Source organism: Manacus candei, unplaced genomic scaffold (genome assembly GCF_025592945.1).
Source record: "Manacus candei isolate 608988 ecotype Guabito, Panama unplaced genomic scaffold, ASM2559294v1 h1tg000028l, whole genome shotgun sequence".
NCBI classification, from domain to species: domain Eukaryota; kingdom Metazoa; phylum Chordata; class Aves; order Passeriformes; family Pipridae; genus Manacus; species Manacus candei.
In genome coordinates, this window is record NW_026138076.1 from 30,398,856 (window position 1) to 30,424,127 (window position 25,272).

The 25,272-nt window shown below is 44.7% G+C and overlaps 1 protein-coding gene across 1 annotated transcript in view; it reads left to right on the plus strand.

The window, feature by feature from the left end:
- The first annotated feature begins 3,783 nt into the window (after positions 1-3,783).
- ELOVL6 (ELOVL fatty acid elongase 6) overlaps positions 3,784-25,272 on the plus strand; it is a 76,610-nt gene continuing 55,121 nt past the window's right edge. The window contains exon 1 of the mRNA XM_051789705.1: positions 3,784-4,038. Within this exon, the coding sequence (XP_051645665.1) occupies positions 3,950-4,038 (89 nt within the window). The 5' untranslated portion in view covers positions 3,784-3,949. The remainder of the gene's footprint in view (positions 4,039-25,272) is intronic.

Sequence of the window (25,272 nt, forward strand, 5' to 3'; positions counted from 1 at the left end):
AGTCAATTTATTTTCTCTCGCATTTACTGATATCGTACTCAAGGTGGTAGGGAAGGAAGGATGCTGTTCGTGTCGTGCTCTCCCCAGCTTCTAGGGATGAAGTGCTCCACAGGTCTGCAGATGTGCTGGCAGACAAAGTAGAAAAAGACTAGTGTCTTTTGCCTATGAATGAATACCATCTGCGATATGCTTTGAACTGCTACTAGTGTGTGCAAACATAGCAAATACAAACTCTGTGATTTATATGAAAATGGCTATAATGAGGGAGTTCTTGGATAGCACTTTATACACAAGACTTCATTTGCTCCAAAACCACAGATATTTTCTGCTTCTTGTCAAAAACCATGACCTAGAGCTTCTGCACCAATTGAAGAATGCTTCTGCTTCTTATGGCTGTGAAGGAAATACTGAGAGGGGCTGAGGAGGTGAACCATATGAAGACAAGGAGAGAATTACCCCACTTACAACAGTGAGCTTTTATCAAGCCAATCTAAACCATAGCCCTGACAATGAGGAGGAGTAGATTTCCATCTCAGCTACCCACAAGGACTGCACCCTGGAGCTGCTGCCTGGCCCTGGTAGTGCACTCTGCAGTTTGTTCCTGTCCATTGTCTTTTCTGCTGTAACTGGCATGAGCTGCACTAAAAATATTTCAGAAGAGCTTAGATCTAGGTGGTTTCAGAGCACACAGGTGATTTCTAGGTGCATGATCAAGCTGAAGTCCCTGGGTAATGTAGCACAACAGAACAAGAGTACATTGAGACATGGATTATTTTATAGAGCTGAAAGATGACACAATAATTCTACTTTAAATTTCCTTGTAACATTTTATTTTGGATTAGTGTTAACTATTGATTATAAGATGACACTTGATGAGAACAACAACTTCTTCATAGGGTTTGCTTAGACTTACCACAGCATCCACTCAAGTAGCTTTCCAGCTACCCGTGGTTGAGTCTGGGTTCTATGCAGTGGCACAGATGATTTGCAGGCCTGAGTTGCCACATGGAGTTGGGCTGCCAATAACCAGGCCTTGGCTATTTTTTGTTTATTGTCTGTTTATTGATGAAACCTCTCTCTTTGTTAGGACCAGTCAGGACCGGCTAGTAGTCCTAGGGAGTCTACTATTCATTCTTGATATAACTCCCATTATCTTATCCAAGAGCATCACCCAATTGCTTCTAGATTACAGAGTATATCAGAGAACCCAGTTTTCCATGCCTTCCATTACTTGTATGTTAGTTTGCTTTCAAGTATGGCAAAATCACAGAGAGAGATATTAAATCCTTTAATCCATTAATTGATACAGCTGGAAATAAGGTTTTGAGCACACCGGCCTCCTTCAAGTCCTTGTGTATTTTTAGTAATTGTTGTTATGTTTAAATCACAATGTCAACTCTCATTGCCACTTACTATACCTTATGTTGACTTGTCAGCAGTATAGCATCTCATTTTCCAGCAGCTGCTAAGAGTTTAGCTGAGACTCAGCTATACATCAGTACAACAAACTATTCAAAATTACTTCTTACAGCAATAGAAGCCTAATGGTTTTTGCAATAAATTAACACTATGACAGGGAGGGAAAAGTATTAGCTTAGTAGCAGAAATGATAATGGTAAGGTGCCCAACCTGGTTAGAGAGTTATTTGTAAATCCTGAATGAACCTGCTTGCATTATTCAACCAAAGGGCTTTTGGTAAATGGAAACAGCACTAACATATATCTGGTAGAAAATGTACCATTGAGCTGCTATGCTTTTTACAGAGCCTTAGGAGAGATGCTAAATAAAGAGAATAAAAAGTAATGCTCAATAACTATCCACTTACTGAATTAGATGGAGATGGGCACCCCATAAAAACCCACAACAATATAGAGGTATGCACATGAATGTGCACAGAGGGACTAAGATTGTCTCTTGAAAATGTATCATTCTCCCCACATGCTTTCTCCTGAGAGGTATTCACTACTTCAAGTTCATGCTTTTATGTGAGAATTAACTAAAATACTTCAAAATGGTTACATAAAAGTTATTTCCCCTTAAAATAGACCATAAATTTTTGTTTATTGTTCTGGACTGCAATTGATATAATCAACTAGAAGCACACCTTACAGACTCCTCAAGGCCAACAAGGTTTTATATGTTCTTCCATTGTTCATGCAGATTTTGACAGTAACCCCAAGCTTAGGCATTAGCTTGCAGATAGACACATGTTAGGGAAAATTTTCAGATAGACACCATAAGACCAGGACAGGCAGGGAGGTAGGATTCGTTAGAGATTGTTTAACCTATGTAGAAGTCCTGTGAGCTACAGAATACCTGCAAAAGTCCCTGGTGAGCTTTTGAGACTCACATGAATCCCAGTAGGGTTTAGCGTTTCCAGGTTATAATTGTATTTCTTGAAACTGTTACAGTTGATTTTCAAGTGTTGCTGTGACTTAACCTCTACGTCATGTCTTGCACAGTCAGCACTCCAGAATGAACACTGAATGCCACATGGATGATTTGTGAGTCTGGATGGCAGCTGAACTCCTAGGTAGACAGAAACCCTGGGGGCAATCGTCAAACTCATCTGAAACCCTATAGCCATCCTAACCCTAAAGGAGCCCTTATAACGTTCAGCTTCATCCTGTAAACCTCACCAGCTCTGGCACCAACTTTATGAAGCCACCAGTGTAAGAGAGCTGGTCTCCGACCTGGCTAATGTGCTGAAAAACATGACTCAGAAGAGCATTGTAGCAAAAATGCAAGCAGGATCACCAGACTGATTACCTGCTGATGTCCTACAGCTTTAGGGCCCTCTTTTTTTTTTTTTTTTTTTTATTTTCTGAATGCTTGGCTTTAATATTAAAGACTTCTATGTCAATGAGAACTAAAATCCAGGAGAGTAAAGAGCATGCTGACCTGTGCCAGATCTGCTCAATTACAGCTGGCTTTTCTGACATGAAAGCATTTCACCTTCTGTCTTCAGACTGCAAGCTCAGTGGAGGCTGGGACCACTATTTTAGGTCAGCTCGTACTGTAACGCACATCCAGGGTGCTGCTGGAGTCGGAAGAACTCAGCTGGAGACATCAGCAAGTGGCAAACGAGACAGGAAGGCAAAGTTAAGGCTACGTAAACATGTGACCCAGCTGTGAGATGAGCTCAGCAGGCGATAGTTAGACTAGGGGTCTCTGCCCCATGTTCCACCAGCTCCATGCATACTGTAACATCCAAAAGTGTGTCTGTGCACAGCAGGGAGCTCGGGGTAGCTTGTCTGCGGGACAGTGCCCCCCGCATGGGGACACCTAGCCGCAAACCATTCCCCTGCAGCATGCCGGGCATGGGGCAGAGGGCCCAGTCCCGCGGGGTGGCAGCAGCCACAGCAGGTGCACTGGGATCTAAATGCAAAAAGGACGTGTGGGGGGGGTGTGTGTAGGCTTCTTCTGGGGGAGTATATGTGTCTGCCCTTCTGCCCAAATCTTAACTCGTCCTTCTTTAGTTCCCGGGTGGCCGGGGAGGGCGCGCAGGTCGTTGCGGCATGGATTCAGCCCGGGGATGGGGGCTTCCTATTTTTGTAGTTATTTTTTTGACGGCTTGGGGTGGCACGGGGGGGTCCCTCCCCGCCAGGAGCGCAGCCCCGCAGCGGACGCCCCGAGGAGCGCTGCGAGATGTGCGCGGGGCGGAGGGGGGCGGGTGTCCCGGGCGGCGGCGGCGGCGGCGGCGGGCGGGCACTAAGACCGCACCGCCCCCGGGCGCTGCGCGGCGGCCGCAGAAGAGGAGGAGACCGGCGGGCCCGGGAGGAGAGGCGCGGAGGGGAGCGGAGCTATGCTAAACCCGGGGTACCGCTGAGGCGGGGCGGGCCAGGCCAGAGGCGGGGGCTCTCCGGCGGCGGGCGCGCAGGGGCCCGGCTCCCGAGGCGGCGGCAGGCAGCATCTCGGCGCGGGGAGCGGCTCCGCAGCCACCGGGCCAATGAACATGTCAGTGTTGACTTTGCAGGAATACGAATTCGAGAAGCAGTTCAACGAGCATGCGGCCATCCAGTGGATGCAGGAAAACTGGTGAGTGCCGCCCTCGGGCCCCGCCGCCCGCCCGGATCGGGAAGGCGCTGAGCCCATCCGGGTGCGCGGGTTGCGCCCGGCCGGCGCGGCGCGGCTGGGCTCGGCTGGGCTCGGCTGGGCTCGGCTCTGCGCCGCCGTGCGCGGGCACACGGGTGCTGCCGCCGGCGCTACCTGCGCGCCCGGGCGGAGACTGACCCGCCGGGTTACACAAGGCCGGGGCATCCCGCCGCCGGCGCGGTGCGATGCGGGCCCTGAGCCCCGCCGCCGCCCCGGCCCGGCGGCGCAGAGCCGCACACGTGCCCCGGCTCTGCCCTCGGCCTCCCCTGCCTCCATCCCTGCCTCCATCCCTGCCCGTCCCTCCCGCTCCCCGCACTACGCCCCCATTCAAACAAGTTGCGCGTTTGCCCGTGTTCCCCGTGGAGCCCCTTTCTCTTCCCCTTCCCCTCCCCCAGCTCCTAATAAAACTTCATTTGCAGCCATGCGGCTATTAACTTTCCCGGCGTGTGCGTGTGGCTGGGGAGCCGGGGCGAGCCGAGCCGAGCCGCGGCGGGACCGGGGGTGCGCAGAGACCTGTCGGGGCTTCCCGGGTCGCGGCGAGCCGGAGCCTGACGGACCCGCAAAGGGACACACGCACGCTCACAGCCCGGTCCGCCGAAGGGGAGTGGCTGTACCGGGAGCCTGCTTTCTGCCCGGCACTGCCGCGGGAGCATCCCTGGGCCCTGGCCGGCAGCATGGAGATAGGGATGGAGGGAGCGCCCCAGCTGCTCCTGCCCCCTCCGCGGGATCCACTGGCCTGCCCTCGGGAGAGGATTCCCCTCTCCATCACACCTACCCACACTGTGCCCCAGTCCTCGCCCTAGCTTTGTCCACTTGCACTACCCTTGTGTTCAAGGCTTGCCCAGGCTCACCTGTGCCCTGCTGCTGCACCATCACTGACCACCCTCGCCTGGTACCCAGTCTTGCCCTTTCTGCTGCTCCTGTGGTCTGTCTCCCGAGCTACCCCACAACTTTCTCATTGCTGGCATGCCCTCCCTTGGCAGTGCTGCCTGCCCTTTTGGGCTTTCAAGTGAGGACCCTATCCATACCACCCTGATGTGACAATGGCAGGATAAGACTGTCTCTGGGCCCAGGCTTTGGTGTCTACATTTTCAGGGCAGAATGGTCCCAGATTGTAGATGGATGTCAGCCAGGGATTTGCTAGAATACTCTAGTGACTGGTCTGGGAACTTTTAAGGGCAGCATAATTAAAATGACCACTTAAGTGCATGTATGTCTCCCTCTGTTCTCCTCCAGGTGAGCTCATTAGCTCTTGAAGAGTGCTTAGTGTCACTCATGTTTCAGGAAAAAGGAGACCACATAGATATTCTTGGGCTGGGAGTGTTGGATGCTTCCCATTCTGTCCATGTTCCAGAAGAAAATTGGCATCAGAATAGGACAAGCTGGTAAAAGAGGATGGAGAGGGTGATACATGAGTGTATATAAAAGCCAAATAAGCCAGGAGAGATGCAGTTTAGAATAAGGAACGTGACTAGCAACCACCATTCCTGCATCTTCTTCTTGGCTCTCCTGTGCCTCATGATATGACCTTGGGAATATTACATAACTTCTTCCAGGCCTCAGTTTCCCCAGCAGGGAAAGACCAGGGGAGTTGGGGATAATAATGCTGAAATGCCCATATGAGATGTTTTAATGACTTACATAATGTTTGCCGAGTGCCTTGAAGATGTCAGGTACTATATAAATGCTAAGCAGTGTTATTAAAATATCCCTGGCAGTTTCATGTGCTGCAGAAGTCACCAGCTGGACTCTGTAATGCTGGGCTCCCACTTCCCAGGTTCAGAGGAAGAGACCATCAGTATTACGCTGCTGCTGTACAGCTAAAGAGACATGATCATCCATGTGCATGAGCTTTCTGATCTAGTTTCCCCTTCTCTAAGGGAACTGATGAATTAATACCTTTGATTCACATTAAAGTAAAGGAGAGTGATCTGCTTGGGGGCCTGGGAATGTTTCTGGAAATGAAATGAAGCTGTGCCCTGTGAGGTCTCTGTCATGGCAGGCTTTTCCTGAAAATGCTGAGGATGACTTCTGAGTTTCAGGTTAAATTGTGCATTTTTATCTTCAAGAAATGCACTTGCTTAGGGATACAGGTCCTGTTCAAGCACTTGAGTTTTGCAGGGAGCTTAACTGGTGAAATACAGCAGCTAAGGGCTACACAAGGAGGCTTTTTTACTTATCAGGGTGACTCAATAGGTTTGTGTATGCAGACATCAATGGCAGTACATGGCTTCTACACTTTGTAGGAGTAGCCTTAATGTACACATCATTAACGTAAGAGCGTTCTAAGATGAGGTTGTTAAGTAGTAGTTTGCAGGGATAAACATGTTTTTTCATTCTTTGGGCAGCAAGACAGACTAAGGAAACACTATGGCAGGATTTTAAACTGTAATCACTATTTAAATTAGGATGCAATACTATTACAATGTCCAGCATGGAGGGAAATAAATTCTTTAGGTGTGGCATTTGTTATTTTACTTAATCTCAAAAATATTTCCTGATACCTTATAAAACAAAAAAAAAGGCTGTGAGGTGTTAGGGAGGATGAAGTGGGTCTAAGGAGTTGACCTGACTTTTGGATTATTAGATGCATCTTTGGAGTCTGACTATGTTGCATATGAAAACGTAGCCTAGTTTGAGGATGGACATGAGTTCTTTTACATACCTTCTGACTTCTGAGCTGGTTAAAGCAGCTTTTAATTAAAACTGCGTAAGGCTAAAGCTGGAAAAGCTTGAATGCAAAGCCTGGGGTAGTGGCATACCCCTAGGTACTGGTATGGTTGGTTGGGAAGGATCATGGTGCAAGGAATGAAGTGTCTGGGTCAGCCAAGGCTTGCCACTCCTTTTCCTCAGTCCTCTTGAGTCTACTTCAAGCTCCATCACTGCCTGGGGAAAGTGCATGTCCTCTGCCCTCTCCAGTCGCTGGCACCCAGGCTTTTCTTCAGCACACCCACATCCTAGGGCTTGTTTCCTCACTGCCATCTGCCCCTGGAAATCATCCCTCTGAGTCCGACATGAATGGAACCCATCTGATGGCATATTGGTCTAATGGCACCGAATGAGGACCTCCTTGCTTTATTCCAGATGTTTCTGTTTCACTGTATGGAGGACCCCATCCTGCAACATGCATCACTCTGAGACCTCTTTAAACCATGGGCCTGGATTAGCAGAGCTGTAAAGAGGGTACTCTTTTGACACAGAGGAAAAATTAATAGTCTGTTTCCTGATACTTATAAGCTGATGCATTTCATGCCTCCCTGAGTGCTTGGCTTTATGTTTATGTACACCGTAATGGTATAGCCCCCAGCCTGCCTGGTTCTTTTGCATGGAGGCAGGAGAGGCTGAGCAAAGTTGGAGGCTGCAAAGACAGACCTCCAGCCTGCTGGTCTCTGATGGTAAGAGCTGCCAATTAGTTGTCTTCGCTAAACAAGCAATGGCAGGTTTTCAGGAGGTTAAAGAACTAACAGGTCCATTTACTGTCATGAAACTTCTTAGACTTTATGTTGCGGGAAAGCTGTTGTTCGTATAAGTTTAAGTATAGTGCCATCATGTAGCTTTGAATATAAAATACAATATCACTTTAAGATACACTATCATATTGTGCTGAAACCATGGGAGGTTTGATTTAAGCATGACCAGGGTTAAGTCAAATGTTTATAAAGTAATTGCTTAAAATAATTTCTCAAATCAAACTCTCCCAGCACCTCCTCCCCAGCTTCTTCAAACAGGGAAGTGGTATGAAGTAAGTACTCTGCAGAGGATTTTTTTCCCCTTAAACTGCTGTATGAGAATTAATGCAGTTCTAGTTCTTTATCTCTCATAGGTAAGTATATTATTATTTTTGAAAATTCACAGTTCTGTCAGACATGCAGCAAAGAGGGTTGTAGTGCCAAGATCCTGATTCCCAGCTGCAGCCAGTGAGGCAGCAAAAACTGTCTGGTGCTTAGGAAAGCCGAAATGACAGAAATGCCTGGATGGAGTGGTGACTGCTGGAGTCCTCCATCCTGCTGCAGAGCACCAGGTTCGGGCATCAGCACGAAGTGACAGTCGTTCCTGTTATAATTGTCTGGCCAATAATAATTATCTTCAGATGTCTGCTGACGAGGGGCTCGCCAATGGGGAGCCAGGAGGCCTGTGCTGACTGCACCGAGATTATCTGGGCGAGGTGACGTCACGCTGGGGCTTGCCTAAAATCACAGAAACTTTGCTGCTCCGCCGGCTGCTGCAGCGGTTGGGCCATCCCTGCCCTGGCACCGATGCCCTCCAGCCAGCTGCTGCCCTGGGCAGGCTCTCCTCGCTCCTCTCTCTTCTGCCTCTCCTGTTTTTCTCCCTGAAAAGCCGCGGTTTAACCCTTGGCAGCCAGCAGTGTGCTTGCAGATAGTAGCAGGAGCTGAGTAGGAGTGGAGGAGGATGAGCAGGGTGAAAGCGAAACTGGTTGTTCCTTAAAGATGCTGTGGGGCTCTGCTGCAGAAACAGGCTGGTTTTGTTATCATTAACAAAAGTAATGATTCAATAAGGAGAGAAGCACTGCATTAGGACTGCTGGACATGTTTTGCTTTTTAAAGGGCTCTAGCAACTCAAACTCGATTCTGAAATTAACTTTGTGAACCTTAGGTGAGTATAAACGTTTGTGTATTTGAAAGAAAACATCCGTGCAGGAGGTTATTTTTAACGTTTTGTTACCAAAACTTTTATGTGGTAGAGGCAGAAAGTGCAGCCAGTGCTGAGAGAAATTTATCCTTTGGTGTGATTCTCTTTCAAGTCAAAACTGCAGATAGATGTGGAAGGGCAGATGGTCAGCTAATTTGGATTTGTAAATGCAGTTGCCTTTTAATAATTCACACAAGCACCATCGTCCTAGACAGGTTTGTTTCCTAAATGCAGAACAAGCTCTCCTCATCCACTTAAGCTGCTCTTACTTCATGCAGAAATCAAGAGTGAGAGGCTGTGAGCATATCTCTCCAGGCATATGTGTGTAGCGGCCAAAAACTGATGTAAATTACTTTTTTTTTTTTTTTCCCTGAGCTCTTGCTAGATGCCAAGTGAAGGATGTGGAGAGGGATGCTGCAGTCACCCTGTCCTTTTCTCTGTGCTGCAGCAAGGACTCAAAGGGAAGATGTATGAGTTACTCTTTTCAACAGAGAGACTGTTTTATTTGAGCAGAATTCAGGTGGCCCAAGAATTTAGCTTGCCTCCACATGTCATTCTCCAGAGGGGATTTTTGCTGCTCTCTTGTGCAAACTGGCCATAGAACTGACAGGGCCACCAGTGCATGGCAGCTTTGGTGCTGCAGAGATTACCCACCTCTTTGCCTTCATCCCACAGGCCTGTCTGAGCAAAAGACTGATGGAGTATCGCAGGGCTTTGGCTCCTTGAAAGTACAAGGATGGAGTCTGTGTGGAATAACAGTAGGTGTCCTTTCAGAGTTCAGGTATTTTCAGTCTATGTGTGGGCCTGGGGAGAAAAAAAAATATGGTGGGCACCAAAATGTCATCCTGAAGATAAGTACATCAATGTCTTTTGGATTCAGCCTATTACTAAAGCATAGGCCTTGGCCTTTTGCTTACCCTTTCCCTAGGGTATGAACACATCTGTCATCATGTAGCTTCAGTAACTGTAAGCCTCTGAGAGTGAAGACGTCTCTTCTACTACGTGAAACACCATGTGCTTCTGGGAATAATAATTTTGTAAGAATGGAGCAAGGAGTAATCTAGGAGCTTGTCATAATTTTCAGAAGTAAATGTGGACATTCGGGAACATTTTAGTTTAGGATGAGATGTAGGATTCTGATTTATTTTAGCTCTTTTGAAAAAGTAGCTCATATCCTCAACTAAGCGTACACTGTGAAAACAGAAGGGTGTTTGTGATAAGCATGGGCTGAGTAGCAAGTGGTGGTGTGAACCCTTGGAAGCAGTGTGCTTTTTGTGAGTGGGCAGAGGAGCGATGAGAAGAAACTGATTTCCTCTAGAGACTGGAGTGCAGAGTGCCCAGCTCTCTCCTTCCTCCTCTGAACGCCCTGGCCCTTTTGAATCTGAAGAGAGTTTTTTGCCTCACCTTGAGGAAACAGCAGTTTATGTGCCAGCACGTGAGTTGCTGTTGGCTGTTCTGCTCTCAGGTTGCATATGCTTCTAAGCCTTTCCTGAGCACCACAGCAGCATTCCTGTCCCAATTACCAAGTTTTAGTCGTATCTTGATGATGAGCCACTGTTATTAAGTTGATGTTTTTTTCCTCCTGCTAGTTACATGTTTGTTGTCCCTTGCAACTTAGAGACATTTAAAAAAATGTTTCCTTTAAAAGCAGTGAGTAAAATCTACATGGCTTCCATGTTCTTCTCCTCCCCCAAATGGGCACAGTCTGGTTGTCTGTAGTCTGGTAAAAGAAGTGCTGTAGACAGGCTACAATAACTTGTTAGATCCTGTTCTTTTAATGGACTCCATGCTGGTAGTTGCTGCCTTTAAATGGGCTTAGGGAAAGCAGGAGATCGCTACTTGTAACTCATAGTGTGATCTGCAACGCCTTATGTAGCTGGCCTTTTCCCTGACCCCCCTGTAAAAATGCAATGAGCATTCATGTCCAGTACATCTACTGCTCCTTTAAAAAGTCAAATGTGGTCACATTCCCACTGGTCTCAGCAGAGAAAGGTCTGTCAGACTATTTAACTCTCAAGTTTATGCACTGTGTTTTGCTGTCGATCTCTTCTCCACAGCTGCCTATAGTGGTACTCTGAATAAAAGAATGGTTTGTACTTTTTTCTTCCATCATGTCTCTGCCCCTTGCTGAAGAGTCTATCCCAAGCCCTTTTCAGCTGACTTTGATGTTCTGACTCTTAGGAATAAATATGGAGATAAAAAAGGGGAAAAAATTTTAAGGGAAAGGCTTACAGAGCTGGAAGTGTTGGAGGGTACAGAACTGGGGTTTCTTTTTTTGCTTTGAGAGTGAACTTTTGTTGGTGTTCATGGAGCTTTTCACAGATTTGAGAATGATTCCGTAGCACAGGGTCCACTGGGACTGCACAAGGCAAGATGATGTAAAACACTTTTTGGAAAGCTTAATTAAGAATTTAGATACTTCTTTTTTATTGGAAATGGGCAGAGGTTAAAAGATATTATTATTTTTAAATGTAAATTAGCATAATCTAAAATATAAAATAAACTTCACTGACTCAGACTATATCAACATGTGAGATGTTTGTGTAACCACATTACCCACATACTGCTACCCAGTACCTTTTTTCTTGCCAACCATTTTGTCAGCCCACTTGAGCCCTGTCCTGGGTTGGAGCAGAAGGGGTTTGTTGTGCTGCCCTGTCCCTGAGCAAAGCACCCTAGCCTGCTCCTACTACAAGCCACGCTGTTCCTGTTCATGTCACAGCATCACATCCCCTGGGACTCCCTTGGCTTGCTGGGTAAGGCTGGTGCAGCCTGTTGGGGAGCTCTGCAGGGACACCCAGGTTAGCGTTTTGCAAGCTGGTAACAGAACGGGAAACAACCAGGCTGTGGTCAGACCAGGCTAATAAAAGGAGAAAATTGCATCAGTTCTCGTGGGTGGTTATTAAGGCTTTCAGTAGGAGCCTTTTAAAGTAGCAATGGTACGTGATACTGCCCTTCATGGTGTGCCCTGTACTATGGGCTTCATTGCAAACCATCCATTGCAAATCTTGTTGACTTTTGTGAGGAGGTCTTACCCTTTGATTGCTGAGAGTTCTAATTACAGGAACTAGGAGCAAGGTGGAAGTATTCCAAAAGCAACATAACCTCAGTTTGGCTAGAGAAGGGACCCAGGTCTTACAGAGCGGACATGGCATGAAGTGGTGGGCAGATCTTACATGGTGAGCAGTCCTTGACCTCCTGTGGGGACGAGCTGATATTTGGAGTAGGGAAGAAAAGGGGCAGATGCAAGTCAGTTGTTTGCCTCATGCCAGTGGACTTGGGACTTTGCAGAGCACGCGTAATGGTTTATTCAGCGCATGGTATGCAGGGGACAGATACACCTCTGAGGATGTGGGGAGTCTGACTTCAAACTGAATGCAGCTATAGCCACCTTGTAGAAGCTGGACATCAGTCAGGTGCTTGAGTCCCATGATTTCAATGGAAATCAAGGGCCTGTGTCATCTCTGAAAAGGTCTTTTTGTGCCTCAGTTCCTCAGTTGTAACATAGGTAAAATTCCTCTCGGGGGATATTCAGAATTGGTTTTCTACCATGTCAAAAAAGTGATCCTGATGTGGTAAGACCCATATGAATAAGTACATTAAAACAATACAGAAAACATAACTGTCTTACACTATTACTATGAGGCTTGTACTAGCACTGAAGAATACTTTATTCTTGCTAAGGATGTAGGACAAAGTTTGTCTCCTTCATTGGGGTAACTGAGGACTGAGAAGAGCTGCTGTAATATTAGAGGCAAGGCAGTTTAGTGTTGGCACCATGTGGTTAAACTGCAAAAGTTTTAATTGCAGATTTATGAAAGGAATTGTCCTTCAAATAGTCCAAGAAAACTTCAGACTATTCAACATTCAATGATAACTTTTAAATAGAATTTTTAAAATTTGTTGGTAATTAGTTTCAGTATATGAAGTCTGCAGAAAGAGTGAAAAATGAATTTGACATCATCCAGGTTGTGAGCTCCTCAAATTGAATGTGTTGATTTTGATGTCTGATGGCCTCGGTTACCCCTGGACATGGAACTTGAGGTCAGTCAAGAGTGTTATTAAGGACAAATGTCTGCCCTATATGTCTTGAGCCATCAGTAGTATAAATACGCCTGGAAAGAGCAATCCCAAGGAGTGCCAATTAATATTTCAAGGGGAAGAAACAGTGGGCCAAGCTAATTTCAGAAAAAGTACCAGAATGCTATTATTGAGGAGTCTGATCTTCTGACTAGTAAAGATGGTTTTCAGTTTTCTTTTTTTATTTTTTTCTTCCCTTTTTTTTTTTAGTTTATTTACAGTAATTAAGAGCTACTTAAGATGACAGTAAAATCCCTTAAGTATAAACAAAAGCAGGATGCCAAAGTTCTTGCACTGTACCTTTCAAATACTGGGTTTATTAACAAATGTTTATGAAGTCTGGCTTTTTCCTTATGTAATTTTCCTTTTAGCTTTAATTGGGAATTTCCCCTCTAGGTCTCCTGGTGTGCATCTTCTGAATGCAGGTCCCCTGTAAACATTACTGGGAATTTTGTTGTTTCCAACATATGACATCTCCAGGCAGCTGAAAGCCCTGGGTTTTCTTCCTTTTTTTTCTCCCTTGAGGATCTGGCTGTCCAACTCCTTTTCCACGTCTTTGCAGGTCACGACCAAGTGAAACATTGGTTATTAGGAGGAAATTATGTAGACACCTTACATTTCAATTCCTTCCTTCTTGGTTCTTCATCCTCCTGGTCTTGGCAGCCAAGCGGAAAACTCCAAGCTATTTTGTACACAACATTGATGTCTAGATCTTCTTGTCTACCTCCATTTTCACAAGGAATTTTGCTCTGTTGACATGGTAGCTCTGGGGCTGCCGGCTGCCCCAGCCCATGTTACATCTCTGCCCCTCTCCTGGGTGTACAGGGATCCTGCCCGTGTGCTCAGGCGTCTTCTGTGCTCGGGCAACTGACCCAAACCCAGCAAAGCCCGCTGGTGATTTCACTGCCTTTCCTAGGCAAAAGCAGAAGCTGTGAGGATGTGCTAAGTGGAACTGCTGATGAGTGTGTGCAGCATTGATTGCAGACTCATGATGAAACAGGTTATTTAACAGGTAGAAGTATTTCAAGGTGCATAATGTTGTCTTTATATTATTTTGTGAGGGCATTTCCCAATCATGGTTTTTCATAAGATATTGCTGTTGGCCACTGTCTGAAACAAGATACTGGCCTAATTCAACCTTTGATCTGATCTGATCTCTCCTCTGTACTTAAATATCCTTTTTTGATCATATGTCTGATAAAGTGACATTCTATCTTGCAATGGCAGTGTACACGGACAATCAGTTTATTTTGTTACATCATTATTTGTTATTTTAGAACTCTGTAAATACTGTGGAGTTAAATACGTTATTTTTAAATCTTGCTTGGGAGTCTAATGCTTGGCAAGATTCCTTCTGGGCAAGGCACTGTCTGTGGACACAGTAAAAAACTCTTCTCTTGCCCCTAACAGCTTGTGGGTTTAGTTTAAGACTAGTAGCCCAGGCAGACAAAACTTACTACTTTCGAGAAGGTTTAGATAAATTATTGCATGTACTATGAGAGCCAGATCTGTGCAGCTACATTGCCACCATCTCTGTGACCCAATTGGGAGTTTTGCTTCTGTCCCAGCAGGGAGAGGATGGCTCTAGACAGCCAAACACCATGAAGAAAAGTAATGGTATAGCACTGGAAGGAATCCTCAGCTAATGTGTCCTTGTTCACTGACTTCTGGTATTGTGTCTGAAATGCATGTTTTTTATTTTTAACAAATTCACTTGAGCTTTCCAGCATTTTCCAAGAACTTCCCTCCTATATCAGCACTTGGACCATGGACAAATTTAAAAATTTAGTTTGAAAGATAGGATCAACACCAGATATTCCTGTTGCAACACTTGGAGCCAGACTGTCACAAGGCTGTTGTACTCAGGATGCTTGTTAGAAATGGAAGAAAACTGCTGAAAGAAACATTTTGAAAACCTGTCCCTCGATGTTCATGAGAGGTGGTCCTTGTGTATGTTTCCCCTGCAGAAAGAGGGTAGTTACAGTGGATACCCTTTCCCAGATTCCTTCATGTATGTGTTTTGATCCTGCTCAGGATGTTTGTGTGTCTGAGATCCTGGTATTTGGTGATTGTGGGCAGTTTATGTTAGTGTTCACTCATCCAGTCCTTGGAGCACCTTGCAGGCATGGTGATGGGATTTGTTTGACCATGGATGCCTGCTGTGTAAGGTGTCTTGAGTCATCTCATATGGAAATAGGGAGCTGAGAGAAATAAGTTGTGTTCTAAAACCACTCCCTTCTCTTTAACAAATGTAGAGAGACTCCAGGGAGCTAACTGAACCATAGCTATTTCTCACAATCCTTCTTCCTTCCTTCCCCACCATGCTTTTTCTTCTTTTTTCAGATACCTATTTGATTTTTACTTGTTATCACCCTTTGCTCCTCCCTCTTTCGTTTTCTGTATATCTTCTTCCCATTTAGGACCAGTCAGGTCAGCAGCACGGGTGACTGTATGCTTCTGTAAAACAACTTGCAGGGTGGAACACAGCTGGCACATGTTTTGGTGTTGGGCTGGTGGAGCTGGGCAGTACAGACCAGGCCCTGAGCTGTCTCTGGATGAACAGAAAGAGGACTGCACCTTTTGATTAAGTCACTTCGTCCTTGATTTCTGGAAAAGGACAATAATAACCAAAGAAGAGTGCTTGTTTGTAGCTTTCCACAGCGCCCATCATATCCTGATATAAAAGGGCCATCTATTTTAAAAACCACTTTTCAGTCACCAAATGGAAAAATCCTGAATAAAGTCTACAGTAAAAATTCTGTTGCCTTCAATGTAAGAGATTTTGTTCCTAAACTTGTATGTGTTGGCTAAATGTAATGTAGCATCTGGTATGTAAAATGATTATGACAATTCACATATTTTGAAATGGTCATTACTGTAAATGGAATAATTAGGAAAGATGCTAGAAGAAAATGAAGAGAAAAGAAATTGTGTCTGCATTTTGGAGAAATACACACCAGGCTGATAATATGGGCAATCTAGAGATTAGAGAGAAATCGTAAGAGCTACCACAGGTTTTCATTGTGGGGTGAACAAGCAGAGCTCTTCCCTGTGCTTTCTGTCGTAGCATGCCCTTGACTGAGAAGAAAAATGGACTAGGGTAACAAAAAAGATCTGTTAGAATCTATCATGTGTCAGCATTAAAGCTGGGAATGCAGATTTTGACCTCAGGCTTTCCAAATACTCTTCTTGCCTTGGCAGTCCCCATGACTTCAGCTGTTGTAGTGTCGTGGAGCATCTTCCCTGATGAAATGCTGGTGGCTTCAGGGTGGGCATGCCAAGTATGTAAGATACTGGTGAACCTCAGTGAACTGTTACAAGTACTGTGAGCAGTTTTCAACTGCTTCCCTTAAAGTGGCATATAGGATTGAGGGAGGCTTTTGACAGACCACAGGTATCTTGCCTACGATTATGTTCCAGCATTTTGTCTTCATAGGCTGTGTCCTGATGACCTTAGTTACTATCCATATTTATTGCTGACAGAGTTAGGCCCCTTTCCATTAAACTAGATAGTGTTGTAGCTGTTTACAGGGGACATGAATTTGACTTTGGACATCTTTAGCCCATTTACCTTGTTTAAATTTTCAAGAATGAGGCTTGGTGGAGTTTCACATAGCTCTTCTGTTGTTAAAATAGCTGTACATCTTGAAAGAGGGACACTTGTATTCACTGTATTACCATGGAGAGTTACAGCATTTTAGTATCTTTTTTCACTTTGCTAAGGTCCAGACAGAATTCCAGAGTCACATTCTTGGTGAGTTAGATGCTTTAATGACAGAAGCTCTATAATGTAATATTTCTAAGAACAGGAGGGATGCCTTGAAAGTGGTGAATCTGCACTACCAGGGCTGCTCTGAGAGCTGCCTGAAGTAATTTCAAATGGAAGTCTTGCCGAATGAAAATGGCCAATTTCTCTGACTTTCAGCTGAAGTCTCTCTTCTTAGTGCCCAGGTCCTATATGACATTTAAAGAAAGCAAGACTTTGGTTCCTAACACTGTTGAGAGTCTCTCATTGCATATACAGACATAAACTTGGTACCATCGTGCATTTTTCCAAGCTGCTGGATCAATGCTACATCTTGAATGTCAGCCAGCGTATGAGGCAAGAGGAGCAGCCTCCCTGTCACCCAGGTTGCACAAGGGGGTGATGTCAGGGTGGGTTGCCTTGGGTTTGCTGGCACTGGAGGAGCTTCCCAGGGCTGAACTTTTGCCCCATGCCACGCAGATGCAACCAATGCTACAGCTGGGTAAACTGAGCTGCCTGTCATGGCTTCTCCTGGGACCATGATCTCCTGCAGTGGAGCAGAAAGGCAGAAGGCAGAAAATTGTCACACTGCTCCACCTGCCTTGCCTGGAGGTTCCTGAGAGCAGTCCCAGACACAGCACAGCATGGAGGTGATGTGTCCTAAATAGTACCCATGATGGCTTATATACAGAGGTATTCATGGCTCATGTGCCCAAAATGTTGCACCCATGCAGTCAGAGCTGTTTCCTTCTAGCTGCATGAGTAGGGATTCTTAAGTTGTGAATTGGACAAACATCCCTCTCTAACTGGATCTCGCAGTCTGCTATGATAACAACCTGTGGTGTGGTCCTTAGACTATTCTGCTCGACCTACTTCATTCAAAGAGTGGATAAGGCACCCATCTGGAGAACTATAGACTTTCAAGGACCTTCATTATTAAAATTGGGGTCTGGATTCTTCCAATTCAGTGGGAGACATCTGTGATGTAAATGGGAAGTGGGTGTGAGTTTTTGTGTCTGAGTACGAGATGGCTCTACCCTTACCTGTAGCTTTGGTGTGGACAGAGATATGAGTGCTGCTGAAGTTGGAATAAGCCAGCATTCTGCAGGCTTCCCACAGAAATACTGGTGAAGAGGATGTAGCTGCAAGATTTGGCTGTGGAGTAAATGGGGGGGTCACTTCTTCAGCATGAAGATTAAACTGAAAAGGACTTGTTTCCCAGAGACTGGCTTACATGCAATCCTTTCTCTGCAAGTGCTCCTCTTCCAGAATAAAACTACCCATTATCCAGTGTTGAACTAGTTAATGTTAGCAGTGGGTAAGCCTTCTCTGAGGTAGTGGCTGCACATTTCAGAAAGCCTTACAGAACAGGAGGGAGAAAGATGTCATTTTAAGTCAGGCTGTGTTGACTCATAGGAGACATTCTGAAGGTTATGGATATATGTTAAGCAGGTATTAAATAGCCCTTGCTTTATAAATATCATTTACAAAAGCAAGTATCCTTCAGGGCACCAGAGTGTATAAGAATATGAGTTAATTAGAGTCTGCATTTTCAAAGCAGCGGAACAACTGGATTTAGATCAGAGGAACTGCAAATAAGTTTGCTAGTGACTTGAAATCCGGTGATTTTTGCAAAACTTCCTGGCCTCATCCCTTGCTTTTTCTTCTCCCTCGCTGCTTTCTGCAGCTGTGTCCATTGGACTTGGTGTAGTGGTTTGTGATCTGTGTGACTCCAGAGAGGAGTGGTGCAGCCCCACTGTGCAGTGGCTGTTTGCAGAGGGGCAGGTTCACCGGCTGGTGGGATGTCACAGCACTACTCAGAGGCACTCAGTGACTTGTTTTGCAGAGAAATGCAGGCTGGCAGGAGGAAGAGCCAGAACACAGGCTAATTTGTAAAGAGGCTCGGTGGAGCATTTCATGGCCTGCAAAGTGACCAGGTTAATCCTGGAAACCTGCAGCCTTTATCATGACACCTGACACAGCAGCACAGCCGGCTGGCTCTGATTTACCGGATTTCCATGGTCACGTCTCCGTCTTTCTAAACATGGCACAGATTTTTTCCTTTCTCAGGCTTAAGGTGGGGAGCGGGGAGGGGGGGGCTGGGCAGCAGTGGAAGAAATCGACATTAAGCCTTCCCAAAACCAGTATGAAAATGCAGGGGTCTCATTGTAAAAGGAAGGGACGCTAACACCAGGGTGGTGCGTCGTTCAGGTTACTGAGGCTGTGACTTTGTCTGCAGTGTGAGCAGCCTCGTGGTACATTCAGAAATGCTTGCCTGACTAACATATTGCTTACATTTGCTGACTCACTCTTGCACTGCCTTTTTCTTTCTTGTTCCCTGGATGTGTTGATTTTTATCTCTGTTACTAGGGCTGTGCCCCAGACACTGTATAATCAGCGTGTTTGTGTTTGGCTCCCATGTGGGTGGGAGGTATCTGCATTTGGATACAAATGTTAATATAATTCACCCGCAAGTGAATAATAGGTACAAAATACAGAGGTCTGAACCCCCCTGGCGTGGGAGGGAGGTTAGTGACACACTGCTTTTGGGGCAGGGCCATCCCCAGAATCGTTGCCTGGCATTTTGCACCACCACCTGTGTTCAGTCTTGCTGTCTCTTCAGGTTCTGCTCCCCAATACGGTTTTGACTGATTAATTTAAATTCAGACTCTTAAAATATTCTGAATTGGAAGGGAGCCACAAAGATCATCAAATCCAACTCTTAAGTGAATGGCTGGTAGGCAGCTTAGTGCTTTCACCTGTAGAAGATACTAACATGAGCAGCCTGTGTCTGGAAGAGCTTTCAAAGTGGAAGCCATACCTGACCATGGCTGAGAACCACAGCAGAGCTGCTGGGTCCCCTCTGTCCTGATTTCCTAGGGGAAGTGTGGGTGTTTAAAGGTCCTGCTTTCCAATTACACTGGTTGTAGGGTGCTCCTGAAAGGGCTTCTTTGGCAGCTCCTCTATGGCTGTGCTGCAGCAGCCCTCCGTCCTCACAGCCCAGCTTGCTTTCCCACTTTGATCTTTCACCCGGAGCCATTAAGTATCTTGCCACTTCAAAGAATGCCTGTTCTTGATGTGCAGTGCTCGTGTACTTCTGGAGGCACAGCTCATTTCAGAGATATCTTTTCAAATACTAGTGATCCTAAGCGATGGTCCTAAAATGTTTGAAGATCCAGGCTGGTATGCAAGGACAATTATGTCTTCAGGTTTTTTTTCCTTTACAGCCCAGGCTCCTAAACTTTGTGTATGAGTATGGTTGCATCTATCTTGTGTTCTGAACAGACCACCATTTATTTTTCTTGTCCAGCTTGTTTAGGTCTAGTTTGAAGCCCATCTCGTTAAGTTGCTATCACATAACACTCCTGTCTCCTGTTTTAATCAGATGATGTCCAATATTTTCACAGTAGTCTTCATGTGAGGAATAACACTGTATGGCTAACTACCAGGGAACTAATTAGCAGACAGTTCCTTCCCTCATGGTTCAAAGAGCATTATGTATGCATTCCCAGGAAATCATACCACACAGAATCACCTTGTAGCAGCATTGCTGTAAACGAAATATGCTTTTTCCCCTCTGTGCCTTTTCATGCTTATTACCATTGGGTTAGATGGGGAGCAGACAGACAGCGCTCCCCGACATCACCAAGCAGAATCCAGCTTCGATGGTGCCTTCAAAACCCTCCCTGTGTTGAAACTACAGCCTCCATGTGCTAGTTCTGCACAGCAGCAGCTGAAAAGAGGCAATCTTCTGAGTGTCTGGACACTTCAGGGAACTTCAGCCTGGAAAAGGCTGCCTTTTTGGTTCTTTTTAGGCATCATTGCTTTTTTTCAAGTTAAACAGTATTTATAGGATTTCTTATTGCAGGTTTCAATATTCCACATTCAGTGAGATCAGTGATATTTAGCATTTGCAAACAGAAATTTCAGAAAAATCTTGGCATTTTTGACTGTGACTTTTGTAAGTGCTGGAGGGTATTAAACCTGCAGCTTCTCTTGTGTCTTCTGTTAGCGGTTTCTTCATAGTGGAGATAACTGTCAGCTTCTTGAATCAAGCTCTGAAAGCCCTCCAGGCATTTCAGTGGCAATGCTAAGGACTTGCGACCAGCTTTACTCACTTTAGGGTTTACATTTTTGTTATTGATTCTGAATAGATAATGGACCAAATATATATTCAACCAATATCAGGACTATGTGTGCTTGTACACACATTTTTGTACACTTGTTAATGTATTTTTATCAATCCCTTTGGCAGCAGAGTGCTGGCTACAATTTGCTTTCACTTGGAGGGGCATGCAGTACACCTGAAATCGACTGCCCCAGTGGTAGAAATACAGCCCTACCCTCTGCCGTGGACTTACCTAGACTGCACTGGAGCAGGATGAATCTCTGGAACACCTGCAGTACATTGATGATATTGTGTGGGGCAATACAGCTGAAGAAGTTTTGGAGAGAGGGAAGAAAACTGTCCAAATCCTTCTGAAAGCCACTAATTGTTATTGACTCTTAAAAGCAGTACCTGGCACCTTGAACCCATACAGTGAGAACTTACTGATTTATTTTACCCAAGTGAACAGAAATCAGTCACATAACAGACAATAATAAGAGAACTTTAATAAAGAGGCCTGATCTTTATCAGTGGTAGCATGTATTCTGTTGAGATATCCTCTACTGAAATATTTTTTCATTTCTGTTGAAATGAAGGTGAGCAATAAGCTTTTTCTTCAACCTGATACACTCTCACAGGACTGGGTGAGCACTGGCACTGGAACAGATGAACTCTTCTCCACCTCCAGACTGCAGCACCTGCTCCCAGTAACATTTTTATGTCCCTTGTGCAACTGGATAATGAATTTCTGGGATGAAAAGCTGCTTTAGTGCAGATTTTAAACTGGAAACCAGGACTTTGCCACCCAGCTTTCAAATGTCCTTTATCAGAGAGTTGAGGAGAAGGCTTCACTGCCTTACCAGAGTACCCTGTAGGCTGGAAACCCTAAGCCTACTCCCACCGTGGTTGGCCCTCAAACTGCTGACCCTTCAGCTTTGAACCATATCCTCTACCCAGCCCAAAGCTGGCCACTTGACTTTTTCTGTAAGGTATAGAAAGAGGTTTATATCCACTGGAAGATGCTTTGGGCTGCGGGCAGTCAAGGAAATACCATATATTAGTTATATGGATAGTTGGATCAGAATTTTCCAGCTGTTTATTTTATAAGCATGTTGAGACATCTCAGTGCAGTTAGAGGTTATTAAGTCCAAGTTGTTAAGTTAATTTTAATTACTTTAGTAGACCTTTAGCATTCATGTTTAATCCAATGCTACTTATTGGCCTGCACGGTATGTTGATACTTTTTAAAGCTTCAGATTTGGCAGGACTCTGAAAGAGTACTTGTATTTCCCAGATACTTGGAGGGTTTTCTTTCTGTTGCTGTTAAACAGCATAGACTTAATTTCTGCATTTGAACTGAAATTTAAAGCCATCTGCAGAAAGGAGCCTGATGCTGTCATTGTAAGCAGCATCACTGACTGATTTTGAAAATTGTGCCTATTTGCGTCTGCCAGGCAGAGGCATTGGGTGGAAGGCTGATGGAGAGAGAAAGAAATAGATTTGGTTTGGTTCAAATGAGGCATAAAACATTGCACCAGCCAAGGAGGTCTGAGAAGCTGCCCAACAGACCATGCGACCTTGTTCACTGAAGTGAAGCCTAGCACAGGATGCTTTCAGCCCTCTTCAGATTCCCTGGGAAAAACATCCTGCTGGCTACAGCACAATAGAATAAGTATCAGCCACCACGTTTTTCTGTGTTGTTTGAACATCTTTTCTTTTGTCATAAAAGTGCTTCTCCAGCAATTCAGTTTTAAATTTCAGAGTTTCTTGCCTACAATAGTGTTTAATCTGCCTTCTACTAGCTGACAATTTCTATCCTGATTTGCAGTGATTAAAAAGTAATCTAGCTAGGATTTGGTGGTACTCCAGGATTCAGGCACTTTTTTCTTGTAAGTCAGGTTTTAAACTAAACGCACATTATATGTATACCTGCTTTATTTTAAAAAAGTTTCATTCAATGTTTCATTTTTAATGTAAAGACTATTGATGATTTCCTGGTTTATTCAGAATTGAGGATGTATAACTGTAGCTACACAATGAGTGAGCATCTTCCAATTGACTATTCATCTCTTCAAAGGGGCACCTTTTGTGGCCAATATCAGAAATGTGCTTAAGCAGTTTTTGAGTCTCTACCTGTGCCTGCTACGTTTTTGCTGTTGTGTTTCAGGAAGCAAACCCAGCTCTGCCATGTTTTGCTGAGGCAAAGCTTCCACTAATGCCGTAGGACAAGTTTTTTCCTATACCATGAACAGCTGTAAAAGAATGCTAACGTAAAAAGAGAGGAGATTCAAAGGTATATAAATACTTGATTCTCTTACAGAGATTATCCTTATGCAATTTTCTTAAATATTTGGTCAGTCTTTTCTGTCTGTTGTTTTCTTTGGTGCATGTTGTCACCAAATGTCTGCTGACCTTTCTTGCATCAACCTTCACTGTTTAATAACTCAAGATAATGTGTGCAAATCCTGGAATTTATATATTTGACTGATTTATGAGTAAATCCGTCTCAATGTCTGTTTAAATCTGCCTCAACCTAAAGCAATGCTGATGTTGATACCCTACAGATGTGTTGCAGTTATATTGCAGGTACTTGGACATGACAAATTTTATTTATTAACTCTTCTCCAATTATGAAAAAGTACCAAGTAGGAGCACTGATTTGAGTACATAAGAAGGACGTGGACCTGTTGGAGTGAGTCCAGACAAGACCACAAAGATGATCAGAATGCTGGAGCACCTCTCCTGTGAAGAGAGGCTGAGAGAGTTAGGGTTGTTCAGCCTAGAGAAGAGAAGGCTCTGGTCAGACTTAATAGCACCTTCCAGTACCTAAAGGAGGCATTTAAGAAAGATGGAGAGGAACTTTTTACAAGGGTCTATAGTGATAGGACAAGATGGAATGACTTCAAACTGAGTGTAGATTTAGATTGGATATAAGAAAGACATTCTTCACTCTGAGAGTGGTGAGGCACTGGAACAGGTTGCCCAGAGAAGTTGTGGATGCCCCATCCTTAGAGTTGTTCAAGGCCGTACTGGATGGGGCTCTGAGCAACACAGTCTAGTAGAACGTGTCCCTGCCCATGGCAGGGGCATTGTAAATAGATGATTTTTAATGTTCCTTCCCACCCAAACCATTCTGTGATGCTATGATTTTCCATCAGGTAAGTGCATTTTTTGCAGAAGTTGTACTTAACCTGCAAATATTCACACAATTTTTTTGTAGTGGGTTTCTGGGTTTTTTTACAAGTACACTTTAATTAGCATTCCTCTAAATTCTTCTTGACTGCTTATTAGTTCATGAAGGGCTACACAGCACTTTGGTTAAATTCAGTGGTTAAGCATGTATGATGAAACCCATATTACCAAAGCTGTAGTCTTTGGTTCCTGGTGTCAGTGCTCCGTCCATAGGGCCTTCATGGCTTGCCTCTCACTTTTTCATGTTGTGATCTGTTTAGCTTGACACCTTTTGATCTTTGGCTTGTAAACAAAGGCAATAAACAGTTCTGTAAGGTGTCTAGGGCTTTGTAGAGAGAGTTGTCCTGTTGTGCCATTAGGCACTGTTAAGTGAAATAGCGTATCCCAGTAGACATTGAAATGGGAATCTTATTTCTAATCCAGGTTAGACAAATAACTATATTTGGACTCCACCAAATGTTTATCCAGTAGGCTGCAGTCACAGTCCTCCCAGAAGGCGTATTTTGAAGTCATTTTAGAAGATCATAATCAATAAATCAGCCTGCCCTGTACTTATAGTTGTTCTTAGGATGATCACATAATTGTGTATTAGATTTAGTTTAATTCAGTAGAGTTTAGGTAGTTAAAATAGCTGGGAAATAAGCAAAAAGACTGGAGAATGAGTCCAGGAGAAAAAAAAAAATCATTGAAACTTCCTCGTCAACATCTCAAAGGCTTAGAAAATTAGCTTCTTTGCAAGGAACTTCAAGCTGCCATTTCCTGTAAGGCCAAAAGGAATTTGCTGTATTCTGTCTAATCTTTCTGGATCACTCCTCATAGCTCCCAAGTGTAAAGGTGGCTAAGCCTAAATTTGCTTAATGGTCAGTGGAAAAGGACCTTGTATTTTTAAACTTCTTCCTTGGAGTCCAGGATGGAGAAAATTTGAAAGAGAACAGCATGGTCTGGACCTTTCTTTGAAGACCTGATTAACCTGGGGAGCTCTTAGCAATTATAGGGTTTGCCTTTATAGGGTCCTTTCAGTGCTGGGTTTCATGTAAACAGGAAACAATTGGAGAAGAAATATCATGCTCTATTTTCATTGCATTTCCTGTGCAAAACTGTGGGCTGAGCCATTTGGGAATTTCCCTCTTAATTACACCCTTGGTTGTAAGAGCTGTGTTGATTGAGGTTCAACGAGACCAAACACTGGATCCTACACTTCAGCCACAACAACCCCATGCAGCACTACAGACTGGGAAGGACGATTGGTTGGAAAGTGGCCCAGTAAAAAATGACCTGTGGGTGCTGGTTGACAGCAGCTGAACATGAGCCGGCAGTGTGCCCAGGTGGCCAAGAAGGCCATTGGCTTCCTGGCTTGGATCAGCAATAGTGTGGCCAGCAGGACCAAGGTAGTGATTGTCCC